Here is a 19,458-nt window from a genome sequence, read left to right as displayed (position 1 = left end):
AGGGAACGGTATAAAATGCTTTAAAAAACAAGAAAAATGCATTTAAAAAATACGATATAATGCATTCATAATACATTTTTTTTAAATTCACTAAAAAAAATGCTCTTAATTTTTTTTTTTAAATTGAAAAAATTTGTTTAATTATATACATTTTTATTCTTAGGTTTTAAATATTCATATGATTTTTATCAACTTTTAGTTATCCTATTTTCTTTTTACTCTAAAAATTATTTTCAAAAAATAAATATACAATTTAGGTAGACACATTCGTTATACTTTTACTTTGTGTTTCATAAATCATAATAGCACTGTTTAATCAGGTGATACTTAATTTTTAGAGAATATTATCAATTTTTAAACAAAACTGATTGAAAAACATAAAAAAATGCAAACTTTGTACATGGAAAGAATATATTATTATAAAATATTTTCGTCATAAATATACAAAAAAGTTATTTCTGTTTTGAGTTATGCTCATAGTTATTTAAAATGTTTATATTTATAAATAGCTAATATTATCAAATATCAATAGACAAAATAATCCTAGACGGTTATCTTTCCATTTTCGGTTCTCGCAGCACGCGAGACTTACATATTACAGTAGGTATTGAATATTGAGTTTCAGTTTTTGTGTAATTAAGGTGTGATTAAAAATCAGTACATTTTTAGTTTTTTAATTCAATTATTAAATTATTACATTTTTACAGTATCTACTTCAGTCCAATTTTTTAGGCTTAATAATATTTATGAATTTTATTATTTCAAACCATATTACTGGCTATTTATATGAAAATGAAAAAATAATAGTAACTTAGCACAAGTTAATAAGTAAATTGGAAGTGTCCATATAACTTAGACTAACTATTAATTTTAAATTGTTCAGAATGTTTTCTATCAACTTAACTTAACTCAGTTAGTTAAAAATTATTATTAACTTTCCCAGGCTTGAATTTAGCAATATAGATAATTAAATCAATTTTCTACAGTTTTTAATCCGGAGCAATTAGTTTTGATCAACTTACAATTTTATTATAACCACGCAAATCATAAAACTTTTAAACTTTTACACCATTAGTTTGATTACTACATTGAACTACTAATTAGTTTTAAATAAAAAAAAAACAAGTAAGCCGGGATTATCATCATAAATACATAAAATTAAACTGAGTATTATCATTATTTTAATAATTAAATTATTAATTAGTCATTAGTCATTTGAGTTCGGAATGTTCGGATTTAAAGCAATTTGAAAATATCGAAAACATATTTATTTTATAGATAAAAAAATTCTAATTCTGGTGAAATTAGGTATTTAAAAGGAAAATAACGATGAATCTTATCATTATTTGAAAGTGACTTCTAAAACTTCCAACTTTTGTACTTTTTTTTACAAACTTATACACAACACACGATGTTGTTAAGTCTATTAAGTACACACATGACAGATCATTAATAATATATGCCTTGGTTAAATAATAGAGTAATTACTTAATACTAATTTGACATAATTTAATGCGGTTTATAATTTTAACATTATTGAGCTTGAATCAGAATGCAAGGTTACTGGCACAAAAACGCCCTCGATGTGAACGGCCGCGGCACCACCACCACCAAACATGTACCATAATACCTACTTACAAATCGCCGCGATAGCGGGAGTGGATCGACGTACAAAATCGTATATAAAGCAGACGGTCGTCATTGGACTTTACACTCATTCAACGTTCTTTTAGCACACACAACAACCCAAAAAAAAACTTATTTATTCAACATCATGGCATTCCAAGTAAGTACCTATAAATATTAATATATGCTTCGTTTTGTTGACCAGCTATAAAAATAGCTAGTGGTATAAAATCCTGTACTATAATTCAATTCATTCGATGTTAACCTAACTTTTCTGTACACTACTGTTCTGTGTTTACATTTACATGCGTGATACATTTTGTTTCGAGTAAATTATGTTTGAAATTAAATGAAAAAGGTTCGAGAAACTCTATAATAACTAATATGTATAATGTATGATACTGAAAAGTGGGTACTTAATAACAGGGTATTTCATAATGTTATACAAAATATTCAAATTGTGTTTTAATTACTCGTAAAATGTTACCTATTGATTTCGTTACAAAAAGTGGAAAGCCCTCCCAGTTATCTAATAAACGAGAAAGTTATCCAATTATTATTAATATGTTAAAATATAGAATGCTATCTAACATTGATAACCTAATTAGTATGATTTTAATATACATAATACATCAGTACGATATTAAAACATTGTTAAAGCAATATCGTCGGTGGTGTATTTTGTTTGTTGATAAAATCGAAATTACGTAAATGTAATCTATTATATCATCGCTCGAAAAAAAAAATGTTACCCCTAACTCAGACTACACGTTATTGTAATGTTCCTTCATCTTTTTTCTTTTGCAGACCGTCGCCGTCTTCGCCTGCGTGCTCGCCACCGCACTCGCCGTCCCAGCCTACCCGGCTCCGGCTGCTTACCCAGCACCCGCCGCCGCCTACCCAGCACCCGCTTACTCCGCACCCAAGTCTTACGCCCCGGAACCCGCCTACGCCCCAGCCCCGTACAACTTCGAATACAGCGTGCACGATGACGCCACATACGACATCAAGAGCCAATCCGAATACAGCGACGGCAACGGATACGTCAAGGGATCCTACAGCCTTGTCGAACCCGATGGCACCAAGAGAATCGTCGAATACACCGCCGACGACTACAACGGTTTCGTCGCCGAAGTGAAGAAAGAAGGCACACCCTCTTACAGCTCCGCCCCGGCCTACAAGCCCGCATACAAGGCCCCAGCTTACCCAGCTGCCCCAGCCTACCCATCGGCCCCAGCTTACCCAGCAGCCGCCCCAGCCTACAAGCCAGCTTACTCCGCTCCAGCTTACTCCGCCCCGGCTTACACCACACCATCTTACCCAGCTGCCCCAGCCTACCCAGCTGCCCCAGCCTACAAGCAATCGTACGCTGCCCCAGCATACAAACAATACTAATTTTTAATTTATTCTAGAAACAAATAATTTATTGTATTTTTGTGTAAATAAAATTTCAAATTGTCAAATCAATGTTTTATTTTTTTACTTCGTCTTACTCTAATATTATCAACGTCTGAAATCTGAGTTTTTTGTCTTTGGGTTCTACTATATGAATTGACTTTACTGTTAGTTTTTAGATTTTTGCGATTTATAGTAAAAAGTGATACCATAATAGATAATCTATGATAAATAACTATGGTGTCGATGGTGTAACTATTCCTTTTTAAAACACCAATGAATTACTATCACATTATCGTCAGTTTATATCCACACTCATAAAATACATATTATTTATTATTACAATATATCAACAACACCACCTATACACTGACTAAATTAGGTAACGCACATTTTTTCTGTATATATACATAGACAAGAAAGGTAAGTCAGTGTAGGTACCAGCTCTGCAAATGAAAATCTTGCTTCGATCAGAATGTATTATGAATAAAAGTTCTCTGCTTAAACAAAGTTTATAGTTTCCTTTGAAAATTAAATAGTAAATATATTTTTGATAATATTAACTATATAATATATACTTTATATATACTGCACCTAGTAAGCATTTTATGCACATATATATATATGTATTTTCTTTGTTACGCGTGGGTAAGACAGACAATATAATATGTTAGTATACGTCCTATAAATATTTTTTTAGCCAAAATTAATAATGGCGTCTATGAAAAATGTGTTATCTTTATTTACAATATAATTGAATCATATATTTTCGTGGAAAAAATCGACTTTAATCAAAATATTTTGTCAAAACGTGTTATTTCCAATACATTTTCTTTTCAAAATATTTTATATCCACTTTTCTTCAAAACGTACCTAATTTATTGTATTAAATCACTGCAGGTCTTACTTCTCATATTATTCCAACACACATATATATATATATATCACAAATATATTCATAATTTTATTCATAATGTATTATTTCCTTTTTACATTAAATGAGTTGTAATTCATGTTTTTGATTTAGCAATTAAATAACATTTTATACAAAAACCGTTAGTTATAATATTGTTGAGTCCTGTAAAACTGTAATTATTTCTTTAAAATAAAATAATATTTTGAAAACATTATGTGTACGTTTTTTGCTAAATTACATTAATTAATTTCGCTGTATTTAATTTTCTTAATTAGTTTACATGTATTTTTTGTACGATTATTACCCTTGTTTTAAAAACCGCCTATGATGTGCGATCTGAATCGCTGATTTATTTTATTTTCAATTGTTCATACAAGTGCCTTATCTTTATTTTATAGCCCTAAAAGTATCTTTGTGAACATGTTTATTTACCGATTATTGTTGGTAAGAACTCAGTCACTGGATCGAACTGGATGCTATTCATAGAGAATGAATTATAAATTATTTGTTTTTGGTTTCAATACTGTTATAATATTATTATCAAATAATCTCTGACGTCATCATAAATTTTTGGTACATATATTATTTTAATACAATAAGTTGAGTGATGATCATTTATTAAGGAGTAATATGTAGGCAATTAAATGAACATGTGATACGACATGCGTGAACCGTACAAGAATGTGAATATCATGTAGATCATAGATTCTTAACCTTTATTGGGCCATGGACCACTTTAAAGGATAAAATATAATCAAGGACCTCCCTCCCGCAAAAAAATATCTATAAATCATAGATTCTTAACCTTTATAATTTATGTATAAATATAATTTTTATTTTAAATATATTTTAATGATAATAAATCTAAGACCTAATACTACAGATACTATATTAAATGATTGTGAATAATCACTTATTTTTATAGTCAAAATCAAATTTTAATGTGACATTTGCTGTTGTTTTGATTCCGATATTGTCTTGAAATCTTGGGCCGTATTTATTTTTGGGTTATTAAAAAAAACTCACAGCCACTCTGTGGACCCCCGAGTAATCATCTACGGACCCCCAAAGGGCCCATGGACCCTCGGTTAAGAACCTATGATGTAGATCGACATTAGTGTGTTGCTATAATTACAATCACGTGTTATCGATGGTGCATACTTCGCGTATTTGTCTAAGTGACAAGTGAATATAAATCTTTAATAGTCTGCGCTTTTTCGTTTTATGGACATTCTATGGATTTCTAAAGATTATGTTATTATTATTATCAATCGGAAATTACAATTAACAACTCATTGTCTCTTGTTTTCCACGTCCGACTCTTGTACAACATCAAATTTTGAGTACTTAATTATGATTTGTATATACTTATTTATTTTTTCATAAATGATTATAAGATGTGCAAGGCAAGACTACATATTTAAATAAATAAAACATTTTCCAAATTGTCTGAAAAAAATACAACGCAATTCTTTTTTTATATGTATTTGACGTAAGAATTTTGACAAAATTCGTCAAAACCGCAAACAATTATCAACTACATAATAGTAAGAAATTCATACAAACTTTTGTTTTTATAATTAAGTTTTGAAAATGTTATATGAGATTCCATATATGTAATTCATACTTAAGCTATGAAATCTAAAAAATAAATTCAAGCAATTATTTTTTTTAGAAAATTAAATTTCAAATGTTGACAAAAATATTTATTTAAACGATAAATAATGATGTTAATTATTTTGTTATAAAAACATTATTTGTGGTAATTTAAAACTTTCATTCATATTATAATTGTTATTCGTTTATATTTACATAAATGTATGGTGAACAGCCATTATAATTTGTAACTGATAAACGGGTACTTACAAAGGCCGCATCGCCAAATCAAGTTATTTATATAATACATTAATACACTAAATTATTGCTATACGCAATACCGTACCGGTTGTGTACGGTGACACAAACAAACGTGCGAAAAGGAAATTTACGTACAAGCGCGCACAAGTTAGTGATCGAATCATTATTTAGATTTTAAATGAAGAAAACAAATATTGTGCGTTATTCAAATGCATATTTTAGCTTTAATAATTATAATTTTGAAAATTAGAATTGATCCGACGTCAAAAATGTTCTCTTCATTTGAATAAAAAAAAGTACAAAATCCGATTAATCTATAGAACGTGAGAGGATTTCACTACATTGACTATTCGTACAAAGAATTCTATGATAATATTTTCACATGGCCAACTGATAACACTAATAATATGGAAACATAGAAGCAAGTTTAGTATCAAAAGAAGACTCATTAGAATAAAATAAACTTTAACGCAATAGTAAGTTATAGAAATGTACGAACAAGGTTTTGTTGTTCAGCAAGTAAAGCTATACATCATAATAACATTAAAACATTTTCAATTTGTATAATTTAAAGTTAAATTACTAATAGTATTAGATAAAAATATATAAAAGGTGACAATTAAAATAGAATGTCCCTCGTTATTGTTATTTTTTTGATATAAAATTTTGTATATTGTTAATGTCATTCTAATGTAACTAAAAGATAAATTGTTAATTTATAATTTAAAATGAATATATTATTGTTATTAAAGTACAAATTTGAACGTAATAACTTATTTAAATTATAAATAATGATATTATTATTTTGTTATAAAAACATTATTCGTGGTAACTACATTTTTGCTATACGCACTACTGTACCGGTTGTGTTTAGTGACACAGAGAAATTTTTTTTTAAATGTAGAATTTTTTTCAATTCTGATCAGTCTGAATTTTTATTTTACTATAGTGTTGTAAAAATATGTTTTAAAAAACAAATATTGTGCGTTATTCAAATGCATAATATTTTAGCTTCTATAAATATAATTTTGAAAATAAGAATTGATCAGACGTCAAAAATGTTAAATACAAGTTACGTTATTTTATAAATAACTAAAGGATAAATATAATATAATTATTATTGATTTATAATGCATATTGCATAAACATTACTAGATACTAGAATAGGAAATTAAATTAAATTAAATTGAATTTCCATTCACTAGAATTGCTCATTATAAATAACTTAATTAAATACATATAGGTATACCATACTATACCGTGGTATACTGGCATATTGTAATAATAATAATAGGAAATAGTAAATACTAATAACTAAGGAATGGTTTTAAATACTCAAAAAAATAAAAATAAAAACGCATTTACAAAATACGATTTAAAGATCAAAAAATATATGCAGCAGGTACAGCTAGAGCCAATAGATTTGCAAATCCACCTCTTGTATCAGATAAACATTTACGAAAAATGGGTAGAGGAGCATCTTTTGAATAGTAACTGGAGCTACTGAATATGAAGGAAGAACAAATCAAATAGGAATAATAAAGTGGTTTGATAATAAAGGTGTTGTACTAGCTTTTAACTTTTTGACATCAGGTAATACTGATGAAGTTAACAGATGGGACAAAAAAGAAAAAAAATATGTTACATTAGAAAGACCAGAAATTATAAAGTTGTACAACAAAAGTATGGGTGGAGTCGATTTACATGACCAATTGATCAGTTATTTTCGAATATTTATTAGATCACGTAAATGGACTCTTCGTATGGTAACACATTCTTTTGACATGGCTTTGACAAATAGTTGGATGGAGTACCGAAATGATGCAACACATTGTAATATTCCAACGTGTAGCAAAAACCCTTATTTCTCTTGGTAGAAGTCAAATGTATACTCCTGAGCGCAAAAAAAAAGTAGGAAGGCCTAGTTCTTCACCTTTACCAGTTTACCACCATTAATTCCAATAAAATCAAGAAAACCAAGAAATATTGATGATCCAACTCCATATAATGAAATTCATTATGATTGCAATAACCATTTTGCTATATTCGATGACAGACAACATACTACTAGATAAAAGTATGAAAAATGTACTCTAAAAACATCAATAAAATGTACAAAATGTAATGTACATTTATGTATGACTAAATAGCATAATTGTTTTCATAAATTTCATCATAATGAGTAAATTGCCTTTAAAAATGTGATACAATTTTATGTCTATAACCACAAAAAGTATGGTTTCATGAATAAATAACTGATAAGTTACTAAGTTGCAATAAAAGTCTGTCATATATATTGTTTTTATTATTATTTATACCGATTTTATTATTTTTTGTTTTAATTGTTTATATTGTTAGTATAAGTCTACTGATGTTATATAATATTCAAATTGTGAAAATTATAAAAATAAATGAAAGTAACATTTAATATTCAAACTGTGTTCAATTATTTGTTGTATAGCATTACTAATAGTGTATATTATTGTTGGTATGATAATATAAATATTTAAGTAAAATAAACATGTTACTATTTTAAAAAAGTAATTCTATAATTACTTTAAAATATAAATTAAAACCAATAACAAAATGGCAAAGTATTTAATAATGAAAAATAAGTAATTTAAATGTTGACTTTGTTTACTCCTGTTGTACCTGTGGAAGGACATATTCAAATTCTAGGTAAAAAAAAATAATAAAATTTTTAAATAAAATTTTATGTATTACTTATACATTTCTTAAAAATATTCAAACAAAAAAAAATTTTTTTGAAGAAAAAATTTATTCTGGGAGTGAAAGAGTACACACTTAAAGGACATTTTTTTTAAAAAATGCATCAAAATAATGCTTCTAAAATTATTTTTATATTTTAATATTGAAAATATGTTTCATAATAAATAATACCGCTGTATGATCAAGTGATACTTAATTTTTATTGAATTTTAAAGTTCTAATGCTAGAGAAATTAGATATTTAGATCACAAATAACGATTAATTTCATTATTTGTGAGTGACTTCTCGGATTTTTATACTGTATAGTTAATTTTACAAAAGTTATACACAACACATATTATGTTGTTGAGTCTATTTAGTACACTCATCATTAATAATAAATGTCTTGATTAAATGATAGAGTAATTACTTAATACTAATTTAATATAATTTAGTGCGGTTTATAATTTTGACATTATTGAGCTTGAATCCGAATGTAAGGTTACTGGCACAGAAACGCCCTCGCTGTGAACGGCCGCAGCACCACCACCACCAGACATGTACCAAATACCTACTTACAAATCACCGGACTAGCGGGAGTGGATCGACGTACAAAATCGTATATAAAGCGGACGGTCGTCAATGGACTTTACACTCATTCAACGTTCATTTAGCACACACAACAACCAAAAAAAACTTATTTATTCAACATCATGGCATTCCAAGTAAGTACCTATCAATACTAATAAAATATGCGTCTTATACTTCTGCAATACTAAATTTTCGTTTTGCTGGCCAGCTATAAAAATAGCTAGTGGTATAAAATCCTGTACTATAATTCAATTCATTCGATGTTAACCTAACTTTTCTGTACACTACTGTTCTGTGTTTACATTTACATGCGTGATACATTTTGTTTCGAGTAAATTATGTTTGAAATTTAATGAAAAAGGTTCGAGAAACTCTATAATAACTAATATGTATAATGTATGATACTGAAAAGTGGGTACTTAATAACAGGGTATTTCATAATGTTATACAAAATATTCAAATTGTGTTTTAATTACTCGTAAAATGTTACCTATTGATTTCGTTACAAAAAGTGGAAAGCCCTCCCAGTTATCTAATAAACGAGAAAGTTATCCAATTATTATTAATATGTTAAAATATAGAATGCTATCTAACATTGATAACCTAATTAGTATGATTTTAATATACATAATACATCAGTACGATATTAAAACATTGTTAAAGCAATATCGTCGGTGGTGTATTTTGTTTGTTGATAATATCAAAATTACGTAAATGTAATCTATTATATCATCGCCCGAAAAAAAAAATGTTACCCCTAACTCAGACTACACGTTATTGTAATGTTCCTTCATCTTTTTTCTTTTGCAGACCGTCGCCGTCTTCGCCTGCGTGCTCGCCACCGCACTCGCCGTCCCAGCCTACCCGGCTCCGGCTGCTTACCCAGCACCCGCCGCCGCCTACCCAGCACCCGCTTACTCCGCACCCAAGTCTTACGCCCCGGAACCCGCCTACGCACCGGCCCCGTACAACTTCGAATACAGCGTGCACGATGACGCCACATACGACATCAAGAGCCAATCCGAATACAGCGACGGCAACGGATACGTCAAGGGATCCTACAGCCTTGTCGAACCCGATGGCACCAAGAGAATCGTCGAATACACCGCCGACGACTACAACGGTTTCGTCGCCGAAGTGAAGAAAGAAGGCACACCCTCTTACAGCTCCGCCCCGGCCTACAAGCCCGCATACAAGGCCCCAGCTTACCCAGCTGCCCCAGCCTACCCATCGGCCCCAGCTTACCCAGCAGCCGCCCCAGCCTACAAGCCAGCTTACTCCGCTCCAGCTTACTCCGCCCCGGCTTACACCACACCATCTTACCCAGCTGCCCCAGCTTACCCAGCTGCCCCAGCCTACCCAGCTGCCCCAGCCTACCCAGCTGCCCCAGCCTACAAGCAATCGTACGCTGCCCCAGCATACAAACAATACTAATTTTTAATTTATTCTAGAAACAAATAATTTATTGTATTTTTGTGTAAATAAAATTTCAAATTGTCAAATCAATGTTTTATTTTTTTACTTCGTCTTACTCTAATATTATCAACGTCTGAAATCTGAGTTTTTTGTCTTTGGGTTCTACTATATGAATTGACTTTACTGTTAGTTTTTAGATTTTTGCGATTTATAGTAAAAAGTGATACCATAATAGATAATCTATGATAAATAACTATGGTGTCGATGGTGTAACTATTCCTTTTTAAAACACCAATGAATTACTATCACATTATCGACAGTTTATATCCACACTCATAAAATACATATTATTTATTATTACAATATATCAACAACACCAGCTATACACTGACTAAATTAGGTAACGCACATTTTTTCTGTATATGTACATAGACAAGAAAGGTAAGTCAGTGTAGGTACCAGCTCTGCAAATGAAAATCTTGCTTCGATCAGAATGTATTATGAATAAAAGTTCTCTGCTTAAACAAAGTTTATAGTTTCCTTTGAAAATTAAATAGTAAATACATTTTTGATAATATTAACTATATCATGGGTAACCAAATTGCGGCTCGCGGTCCGCATACGGCCCATGAATACACTTTATCCAGCCCATAGTCAAAGAATTAATAACACATGTCACATTTTATGACAACATTATATTATGTGTTATTATAGTAAATTATTATTTTTGTTAAATATTATTGATTTTTTAATAATGTGAATATCTTCTTAGAATTTTTATGGTCCGCGAAAAATTTTCTGTTTCCTAAAATGGCCCTTTAAAAATATTAATTGGTGGCGTTCCGCTGAACTATATAATACTATATTATGTATACCGTACCTTGGAAGAATTGTATGCATTTATATATTATATATATATATATATATATATATATGTTGTTATTTTCTATGTTACACGTGTATAAGTCAGGCAGTATAACACCCTCTAAATATTTATTAGCCAACAATTAATAAAAGTGTCTATGCAAAATGTGTTATCTTCATTTACAATATAATTGAATCATATATTCTCATAGAAAAAATCGACTGAAATCATATTTTTTCGTCAAAACGTATCATTTCCTAAATTTAGATTGAATAGTTACTTTTTTCTTTTCAAAACGTGTCTAATTTATTGTACTAAATCACTATAGGTCTTACTTCTCACATTATTCCAAACTATATAATATTATATATTTTTACATTAAACGTGTTATATATAAACCATGTTATTGATTTAGTAATTAGGAGGCTGTCTTATTGATTTTGTTATAAATAAATATTTTCCATGTGCCCATTAAATATTTTTAAATGTTACATTATATTATGTGATGCTAAATATAGAAAAATTATATTAATAAAATCGTATTGCAATATTTTTTTAAATAATATAACACATTTATCGAAATCATTTGTTGTGCAACAAATCAAAACAGAAACACTTTTAAAATGGGATAAGATAATTTATTATTTTTTAATTCTCAAACATTTTTTTCTTTTCAAATAATAAATATTTAATTTTTAAAAGTTACACATACATTTACTTACTTGTCTGGATTGTTTGTAACAGAAAATCACTATTGCTGAAAAACAATTTACTTTTTGAAGTAATACGATACGCATAGAAATATCTGAACTGTTGATTTGTAGGTAATTTTCTATTGATTAATTATTTATATCTTTAGTTGAGCTATAGAATTTCAAGAATGTTTAAAAGAACGACGTTTTTTTAAGTGGTTTTAATATTTTATATAAGCGGTTTTGACATTTGTGGTATACTGTAAATATTTTTAAATACCTTATCGGATAAAATTAACATAAGGCACAAAACCCAATGTTATTACTGTTATTATCTAATTGTTGCATGATTACCAAATAATATGAAAAAATTAATTTATGTATGATAATTCAAATTAGCTATTATAGCCAGGGGCATATTTAGAAATGTCTTATGGGGGGCACGGGCCCCATGGACCCCTTCTTTAAATACGCCCCTGATTATAGCTATAAAACATTATAGTATTTTATTTATATAACCGCATCTTGTGCTATTTTAAATCTAAAATATAATCTCTTATATAGTATAATATATAATATTATTATCACATATTTTATGCATTTTTGATAATTTATAAAACAAATAAGCTACGTCATCATAAATGTGTTATACATATTATTTTAATACAATAAGTTGTGTGTTGATCATTTATTAAGGAGTAATATTTAGGCAATTAAAAGCACAAGTGATATCGGTACGCGTGAACCATACATAAATGTGAATAATATCATGTAAATCGACAATAGTGTGTTGCTATAATTACAATCACGTGTTATCGAAGTCACATAGTCCACGTATTTGTCTGTGTGACAACTGACAAGTGTATATAAATCTTTATTAGTCCACGATTTTTCGTTTCATGGATATTTTAGGGATTTCTAAAGATTGTGTTATTAATATTAATTATTATTATTATCAATCAGAAATTACAATTGAAAACTCATTGTCTCTTATTTTCCACATCCGACTCTTGTTCAACATCAAATTTTGAGTACTTAATCATGATTTGTGTGTACTTATTTTTTTTCGCAAATAATTATAAGATACGATATACTAGGCAAGGCTAAATATTTAAATAAATAAAAATTATTACCAACTTGTCGGAAAAAGGGATGCAATTCTTTTTTAGATGCATTTAAAGTAAGAATTTGACGAAATTTGTCAAAACCGCAAATAATTACCAACTATATAATAGTAAGAAATTCATAAAAACTTTTTGTTTTTACAATTAAGTATTGATAATGTAATACAAGATAACAAAAATAACAAAACCAACATTGTGCATAATCCAATAGCATAGTTTAGCTTCTATAAATATAATTTTGAAAATAAGAATTGATCAGACGTCAAAAATGTTCTCTTCTTTTAAATAAAAAAAGTACAAAATCCGATTATTCTATAGAAAGTGAGAGCATTTCCTATAAGATATGATTTTACATGAAAAACATATCCTTAACGCTGAATAATACTGCACTTAGGGTGGCGAGAAAAATAACGCCTGTGAAACGCAAGCATCGGCCACACAATTTGTCGACGCTACACAACAATAAATTGTGCAACATAAATCATTGTGTATAATGTATTATTTAGCTAAGGCTGGGCATAAACAAATTAAAAAGCTAAAGTAGTTAATTTTAACTTTTTTAGAGTTCATTCTCATTAACTTTATTGATTTTTATTAATATTAACTTAATAAATAACGAGATATAGTTTTAATCAAATCCAAGTTACGTTATTTTATAAATAATTAAATAATAAATATTTATTTATTTTTATTTAACGCCATTTTTTCGGCAATCACAAATAAATTAAAAAATTACAACTATAGTGTTTTGAGTACAGTGAATAGTAAAATATTTACAGTAATAACCTAATGATTAAATTACATGGTGATGGGTATGAAAAGGTGAGACGGGTAATTATAAAGTGATGGTGTAATGATAAGTTAACTATTGAAAGATATAAGATTTAGAAAGAAATTGTTTAAAAGTTTAAGACGAATTAAGAATACGTAGCATTCTATGAATACAATTAAACTATTATTGAATTATGGTGCATATTGCATAAATATTTACTAGAATAAGAAATGAAATGAAATTTAATTATTGCCCCATTAATCAGAATTATTCAATAAAACTAACTTTATTAAATATATATAGGTATACTGATTTATACCACAGCGTATGAGCAAATAATAATAATAATAATATTATTAAATAGTAAATAGTAAATACTAGTAACTAAGAAACGGATTTAAATACTTTAAAAAACAAAAATAATGCCTTAAAAAGTACACTTTAATACTTTAATGCATTTTTAAAATTGAATACATATATTTTATTTTTAGGTACTAATTATTTGTATCATTTTCATCATCTTCTAGTTCTCCTATATTCTTTTTACTCTACGAATTATTTCCAAAAAATGAATATACAATTTAGGTAGACATATTTCTTATATTTTTACATTGTGTTTCATAATAGCACTGTATGATCAGGTGATTCTTAATTTTTATTGAATTTTAAAGTTCTAATGGTGGTGAAATTAGATATTTAGATGACAAATAATGATTAATTTCATTATTTGTGACTGTGAGTGACTTCTCCGATTTTTATACTATATTTTACAAAAGTTATACACAACACATCAACACAGATTATGTTGTTGAGTCTATTTAAATACACTCATCAATGATTATATATGTCTTGCTTATATAATAGAGTAATTACTTAATACTAATTTGACATAATTTAATGCGGTTTATAATTTTAACATTATTGAGCTTGAATCAGAATGCAAGGTTACTGGCACAAAACGCCCTCGATGTGAACGGCCGCGGCACCACCACCACCAAACATGTACCATAATACCTACTTACAAATCGCCGCGATAGCGGGAGTGGATCGACGTACAAAATCGTATATAAAGCAGACGATCGTCATTGGACTTTACACTCATTCAACGTTCTTTCAGCACACACAACAACCAAAAAAAAACTTATTTATTCAACATCATGGCATTCCAAGTAAGTACCTATAAATATTAAAATATGCTTCGTTTTGTTGACCAGCTATAAAAATAGCTAGTAGTATAAAACTCTATATTAACATTTGTAGGGTGGATCTATTTTGCAAGTCGGTTACAATAATTTGCTTTAATAGAAAAGTTTCCCATTTGCCACTTTCTATATGCTACTGTTCACATTAACATGTGCGTTACAATTCCTTTCAAGTTAATTTTGTTTTAAATTAAATGAAAAAGGTTCGAGACATTTTATAATGCCTAATATGTATAATACTATAATGTATGGTACTCAAAATTAGATACTCCAATAATGATCTTGCTATTTCATAATATTATCCGTTGACCGTTATGTTCAATTGTGTTTTAATTACTCGTAAAATGTTACCTATTGATTTCGTTACAAAAAGTGGAAAGCCCTCCCAGTTATCTAATAAACGAGAAAGTTATCCAATTATTATTAATATGTTAAAATATAGAATGCTATCTAACATTGATTAAATACTAGTGGCAGATGCCGACATGATTTTGCGACTGTACAAATATCTATTATTATAAAAACTATATCTATATTATATATTCAAATCGAGATAACCTAATTAGTATGATTTTAATATACATAATACATCAGTACGATATTAAAACATTGTTAAAGCAATATCGTCGGTGGTGTATTTTGTTTGTTGATAATATCAAAATTACGTAAATGTAATCTATTATATCATCGCCCGAAAAAAAAAATGTTACCCCTAACTCAGACTACACGTTATTGTAATGTTCCTTCATCTTTTTTCTTTTGCAGACCGTCGCCGTCTTCGCCTGCGTGCTCGCCACCGCACTCGCCGTCCCAGCCTACCCGGCTCCGGCTGCTTACCCAGCACCCGCCGCCGCCTACCCAGCACCCGCTTACTCCGCACCCAAGTCTTACGCCCCGGAACCCGCCTACGCACCGGCCCCGTACAACTTCGAATACAGCGTGCACGATGACGCCACATACGACATCAAGAGCCAATCCGAATACAGCGACGGCAACGGATACGTCAAGGGATCCTACAGCCTTGTCGAACCCGATGGCACCAAGAGAATCGTCGAATACACCGCCGACGACTACAACGGTTTCGTCGCCGAAGTGAAGAAAGAAGGCACACCCTCTTACAGCTCCGCCCCGGCCTACAAGCCCGCATACAAGGCCCCAGCTTACCCAGCTGCCCCAGCCTACCCATCGGCCCCAGCTTACCCAGCAGCCGCCCCAGCCTACAAGCCAGCTTACTCCGCTCCAGCTTACTCCGCCCCGGCTTACACCACACCATCTTACCCAGCTGCCCCAGCTTACCCAGCTGCCCCAGCCTACCCAGCTGCCCCAGCCTACCCAGCTGCCCCAGCCTACAAGCAATCGTACGCTGCCCCAGCATACAAACAATACTAATTTTTAATTTATTCTAGAAACAAATAATTTATTGTATTTTTTGTGTAAATAAAATTTCAAATTGTCAAATCAATGTTTTATTTTTTTACTTCGTCTTACTCTTATAATATCAACGTCTACAATCTGAATTGTTGGTCTTTGGGTGAAACTATATGAATTTAAAATATTAGCTTTTGATTTTCGTGAACTATAGTGAAAAGGAAAAATAATAAAAATACATAATACATAATCTATGATAAATAATAAGAGTGTCGATGTCGTGATAGTCAACGAATACTATTATTGTTATAAGGTAATATAATATAATCTGTATAAGCTACTACCGGTCTACAAGTAATCGTAAGCTACGTCGGCTTATAAAAAATAGGTAACTCTTAACAATTGTAAGAAAATATAATCAGTTAATCGTATTTTAATGTTGTTAACATTTCAAATTTGTCAATAATTAACTATTTAAAAAAATGTTTTTAATAGGTATTTATTAATTCCTGATATTGTCACTATTATGGCACCAACGCATACATGTCTCAACCAAAGTCGATTATTTTAGTATTTAAAAAAAAATATAAAATGACTCAAATAAAACCCCTATTTGAGGAGGCTTCTGTAATGAATTCCCATGTTAAATTTAATTCAATTATTTAATGAAAATCGATTATCTCTAGCGATACCTAATGATATTTTATAATTTATTTATGTTACTATTAGTAATTTAAACTTTTAAATCAATTTATCATAAAACGTTGTTTATATATTATATTGTATAATTATACGATTAGGTATAATATTTTATCATTTGTAAATCCTTATTATATTATTGTTATAAACTCATAAGATCTAAATTAATATCAACGTTACCGACGTAGATTTAGGTAACGTAGAATGTGCATCTAAATTAATTAAGTTTAACATTGTAGGTATCGGGCTCGTTTTAGAATAATAAAACAACACGTCGCGTATAACGTTAATATATATATATGTTACGCCGAATTTATGAAATTGCCGATTTCATGAAATCAGCAACGTGAAAAGCATAATACTGCCGATTGCGTGAAATCGGCAAGACCCTCCTTAAAAAATTATAAAACATAATTTAATTTAAATAAATGTATAAAACGCCAGAAATATAATAAAATCAAATTGTAATAATAAATATTATATGTATATAAAAAATAGTTTAAACGTTAAAAAAAAGTTAAAAAAGTTATGTTAACAAATCTTGTTAAGTTATTGAATGTTAAATGTAATATTATTAGTTTATATTCATAAAAAATAATATTCTTTATTGATTAAAAAATTCCAAATAAATAGAAAATACTAATTTCCATAAATAATATCCTATTTTAACCAAAAAATATTGATACCAGTTACCACCTAACAAACGTTGCTAATTGGCTGCTAAATGATGGTTCAAGAAAAATTTGAAAATATGATTTCAATGATATTGGTGGGTCTGGGGAAATGTGTCTCCAGCCCCACCCTAAGTTTTTATTTTTTCCATAATTTAGGACATGTACTTGCAATAAAAAGACCTCAATGACCAAGATAAAATGCTTGTACGTATCATAGCATCTATCATCATAGGTAATAAAGATTACGGCGTGGTAATGCCGATCAGCACGCGTGCAATTATTGTTTATTTATAATCCACTATTGGTAATTATGTCATAATAATATGTTACCGAATTCATGTAATCGGCAGAAAAAAGTCTGCCTAATTCACGAAATCGGCAATCAAAATTTGCTGATTACGTGAATTTGGTAGCCAAATTGCCGATTTCACGTATTCGGCAATTTCATGAATTCGGCGTAACATATACATTATAACAACAATAAAATACGTAGGCTGCATCCGAGTTCCATCCCATGTATAAAAATTGAAATTAAAGGTATACTAGTTCCGTCCCGGCTTTTTTTAATGAACATACTAATTCCGTCCCAGGTTTTTCTTAATGGATAATATACTAATTCTGTCTTGTATCAAGTCTTTTAGAAATAAAGATGATATTTATTTCAGTTATTGCACTAAATAATCGAATTTAACAATATCATATCACATAGAAATAAAGATTATATGTAATAAGATTTTAGTTAACGAAACTAAATAAACTTTTCAGTCGTTATTTGTGCGTTTACGTGTCATTTAATATACCTATTAAATATGGATACTATGTACAGTGAAAAAGGTAAAATGTTAATTATTAAAAATGAATTTAAATTTTGTTTTCATAAAGAATTGAATAATAATATTGAACGCTGGAAGTGTATTCAAAAACAATGTAATGCATATATAAAAATTGGTAAGATAACTAAATTAATAATAATTAAGTTTTTATAATAATAGCCAATAGGTACTTAAAATAATTTTTTACATTAGGAAAAAATAAAGAAATTGCCTTCGAAAATTTAAATCACAGCCATGATAGAACTGAAAAAACTAATTTAAATCGTCAAAAGCTTAATAATAAATTAAAAAGAAAAGCTGTTGATGATATTTGTGAAAAACCAGCGAAACTTATTCATAAAGAACTTTCTAATCATGATATTAGAAAAAATATCCACCGTTCGAGGTCTTCCATATTATCAATGTTACCCACATCCATTGAAGACGTTCATGAATTATTGAAAAAAACGACGATATATACAAATAATGACGAAAATTTTTTAATTATAAATGATCCAATTACACATATTATTATGTTTACTTGCAATACAAACTTATCTCATTTAAGTAAAATTAGTACTATTTATGTTGATGGAACCTTTAAATGTTGCCCAAAACAATTCACACAATTTTTTACTATTCATGGATTAAAAGATTCAAATAATTATATTCCATTAGTATTTTTTGTACTGCCAGACAAAACTAAAAATACGTATAAACATGCTTTTAAATTTTTAAGA

The 19,458-nt window shown here is 29.2% G+C and overlaps 2 protein-coding genes across 2 annotated transcripts; both read left to right on the top strand.

Moving 5' to 3' along the window:
• The first annotated feature begins 1,658 nt into the window (after nucleotides 1-1,658).
• Nucleotides 1,659-3,089, top strand: LOC132923696 (cuticle protein 7-like). The gene is made up of 2 exons (XM_060987618.1): nucleotides 1,659-1,786; nucleotides 2,434-3,089. The coding sequence occupies exons 1-2, from the start codon at nucleotides 1,775-1,777 to the stop codon at nucleotides 3,019-3,021; spliced, it is 600 nt and encodes a 199-aa protein (XP_060843601.1). The 5' UTR covers nucleotides 1,659-1,774; the 3' UTR covers nucleotides 3,022-3,089.
• Nucleotides 3,090-9,097: 6,008 nt separating this feature from the next.
• On the top strand, nucleotides 9,098-16,623 carry LOC132923697 (cuticle protein-like). Its single transcript, XM_060987620.1, has 3 exons — nucleotides 9,098-9,228; nucleotides 9,905-10,527; nucleotides 15,933-16,623. The coding sequence occupies exons 1-3, from the start codon at nucleotides 9,217-9,219 to the stop codon at nucleotides 16,552-16,554; spliced, it is 1,257 nt and encodes a 418-aa protein (XP_060843603.1). The 5' UTR covers nucleotides 9,098-9,216; the 3' UTR covers nucleotides 16,555-16,623.
• Nucleotides 16,624-19,458: the final 2,835 nt, after the last annotated feature.

This window comes from Rhopalosiphum padi, chromosome 3 (assembly GCF_020882245.1).
Source record: "Rhopalosiphum padi isolate XX-2018 chromosome 3, ASM2088224v1, whole genome shotgun sequence".
In the NCBI taxonomy this organism is placed as follows: Eukaryota; Metazoa; Arthropoda; class Insecta; order Hemiptera; family Aphididae; genus Rhopalosiphum; species Rhopalosiphum padi.
The sequence above is the reverse complement of the archived record's forward strand: the minus strand, read 5'-3'. Positions and strand labels throughout refer to the sequence as shown.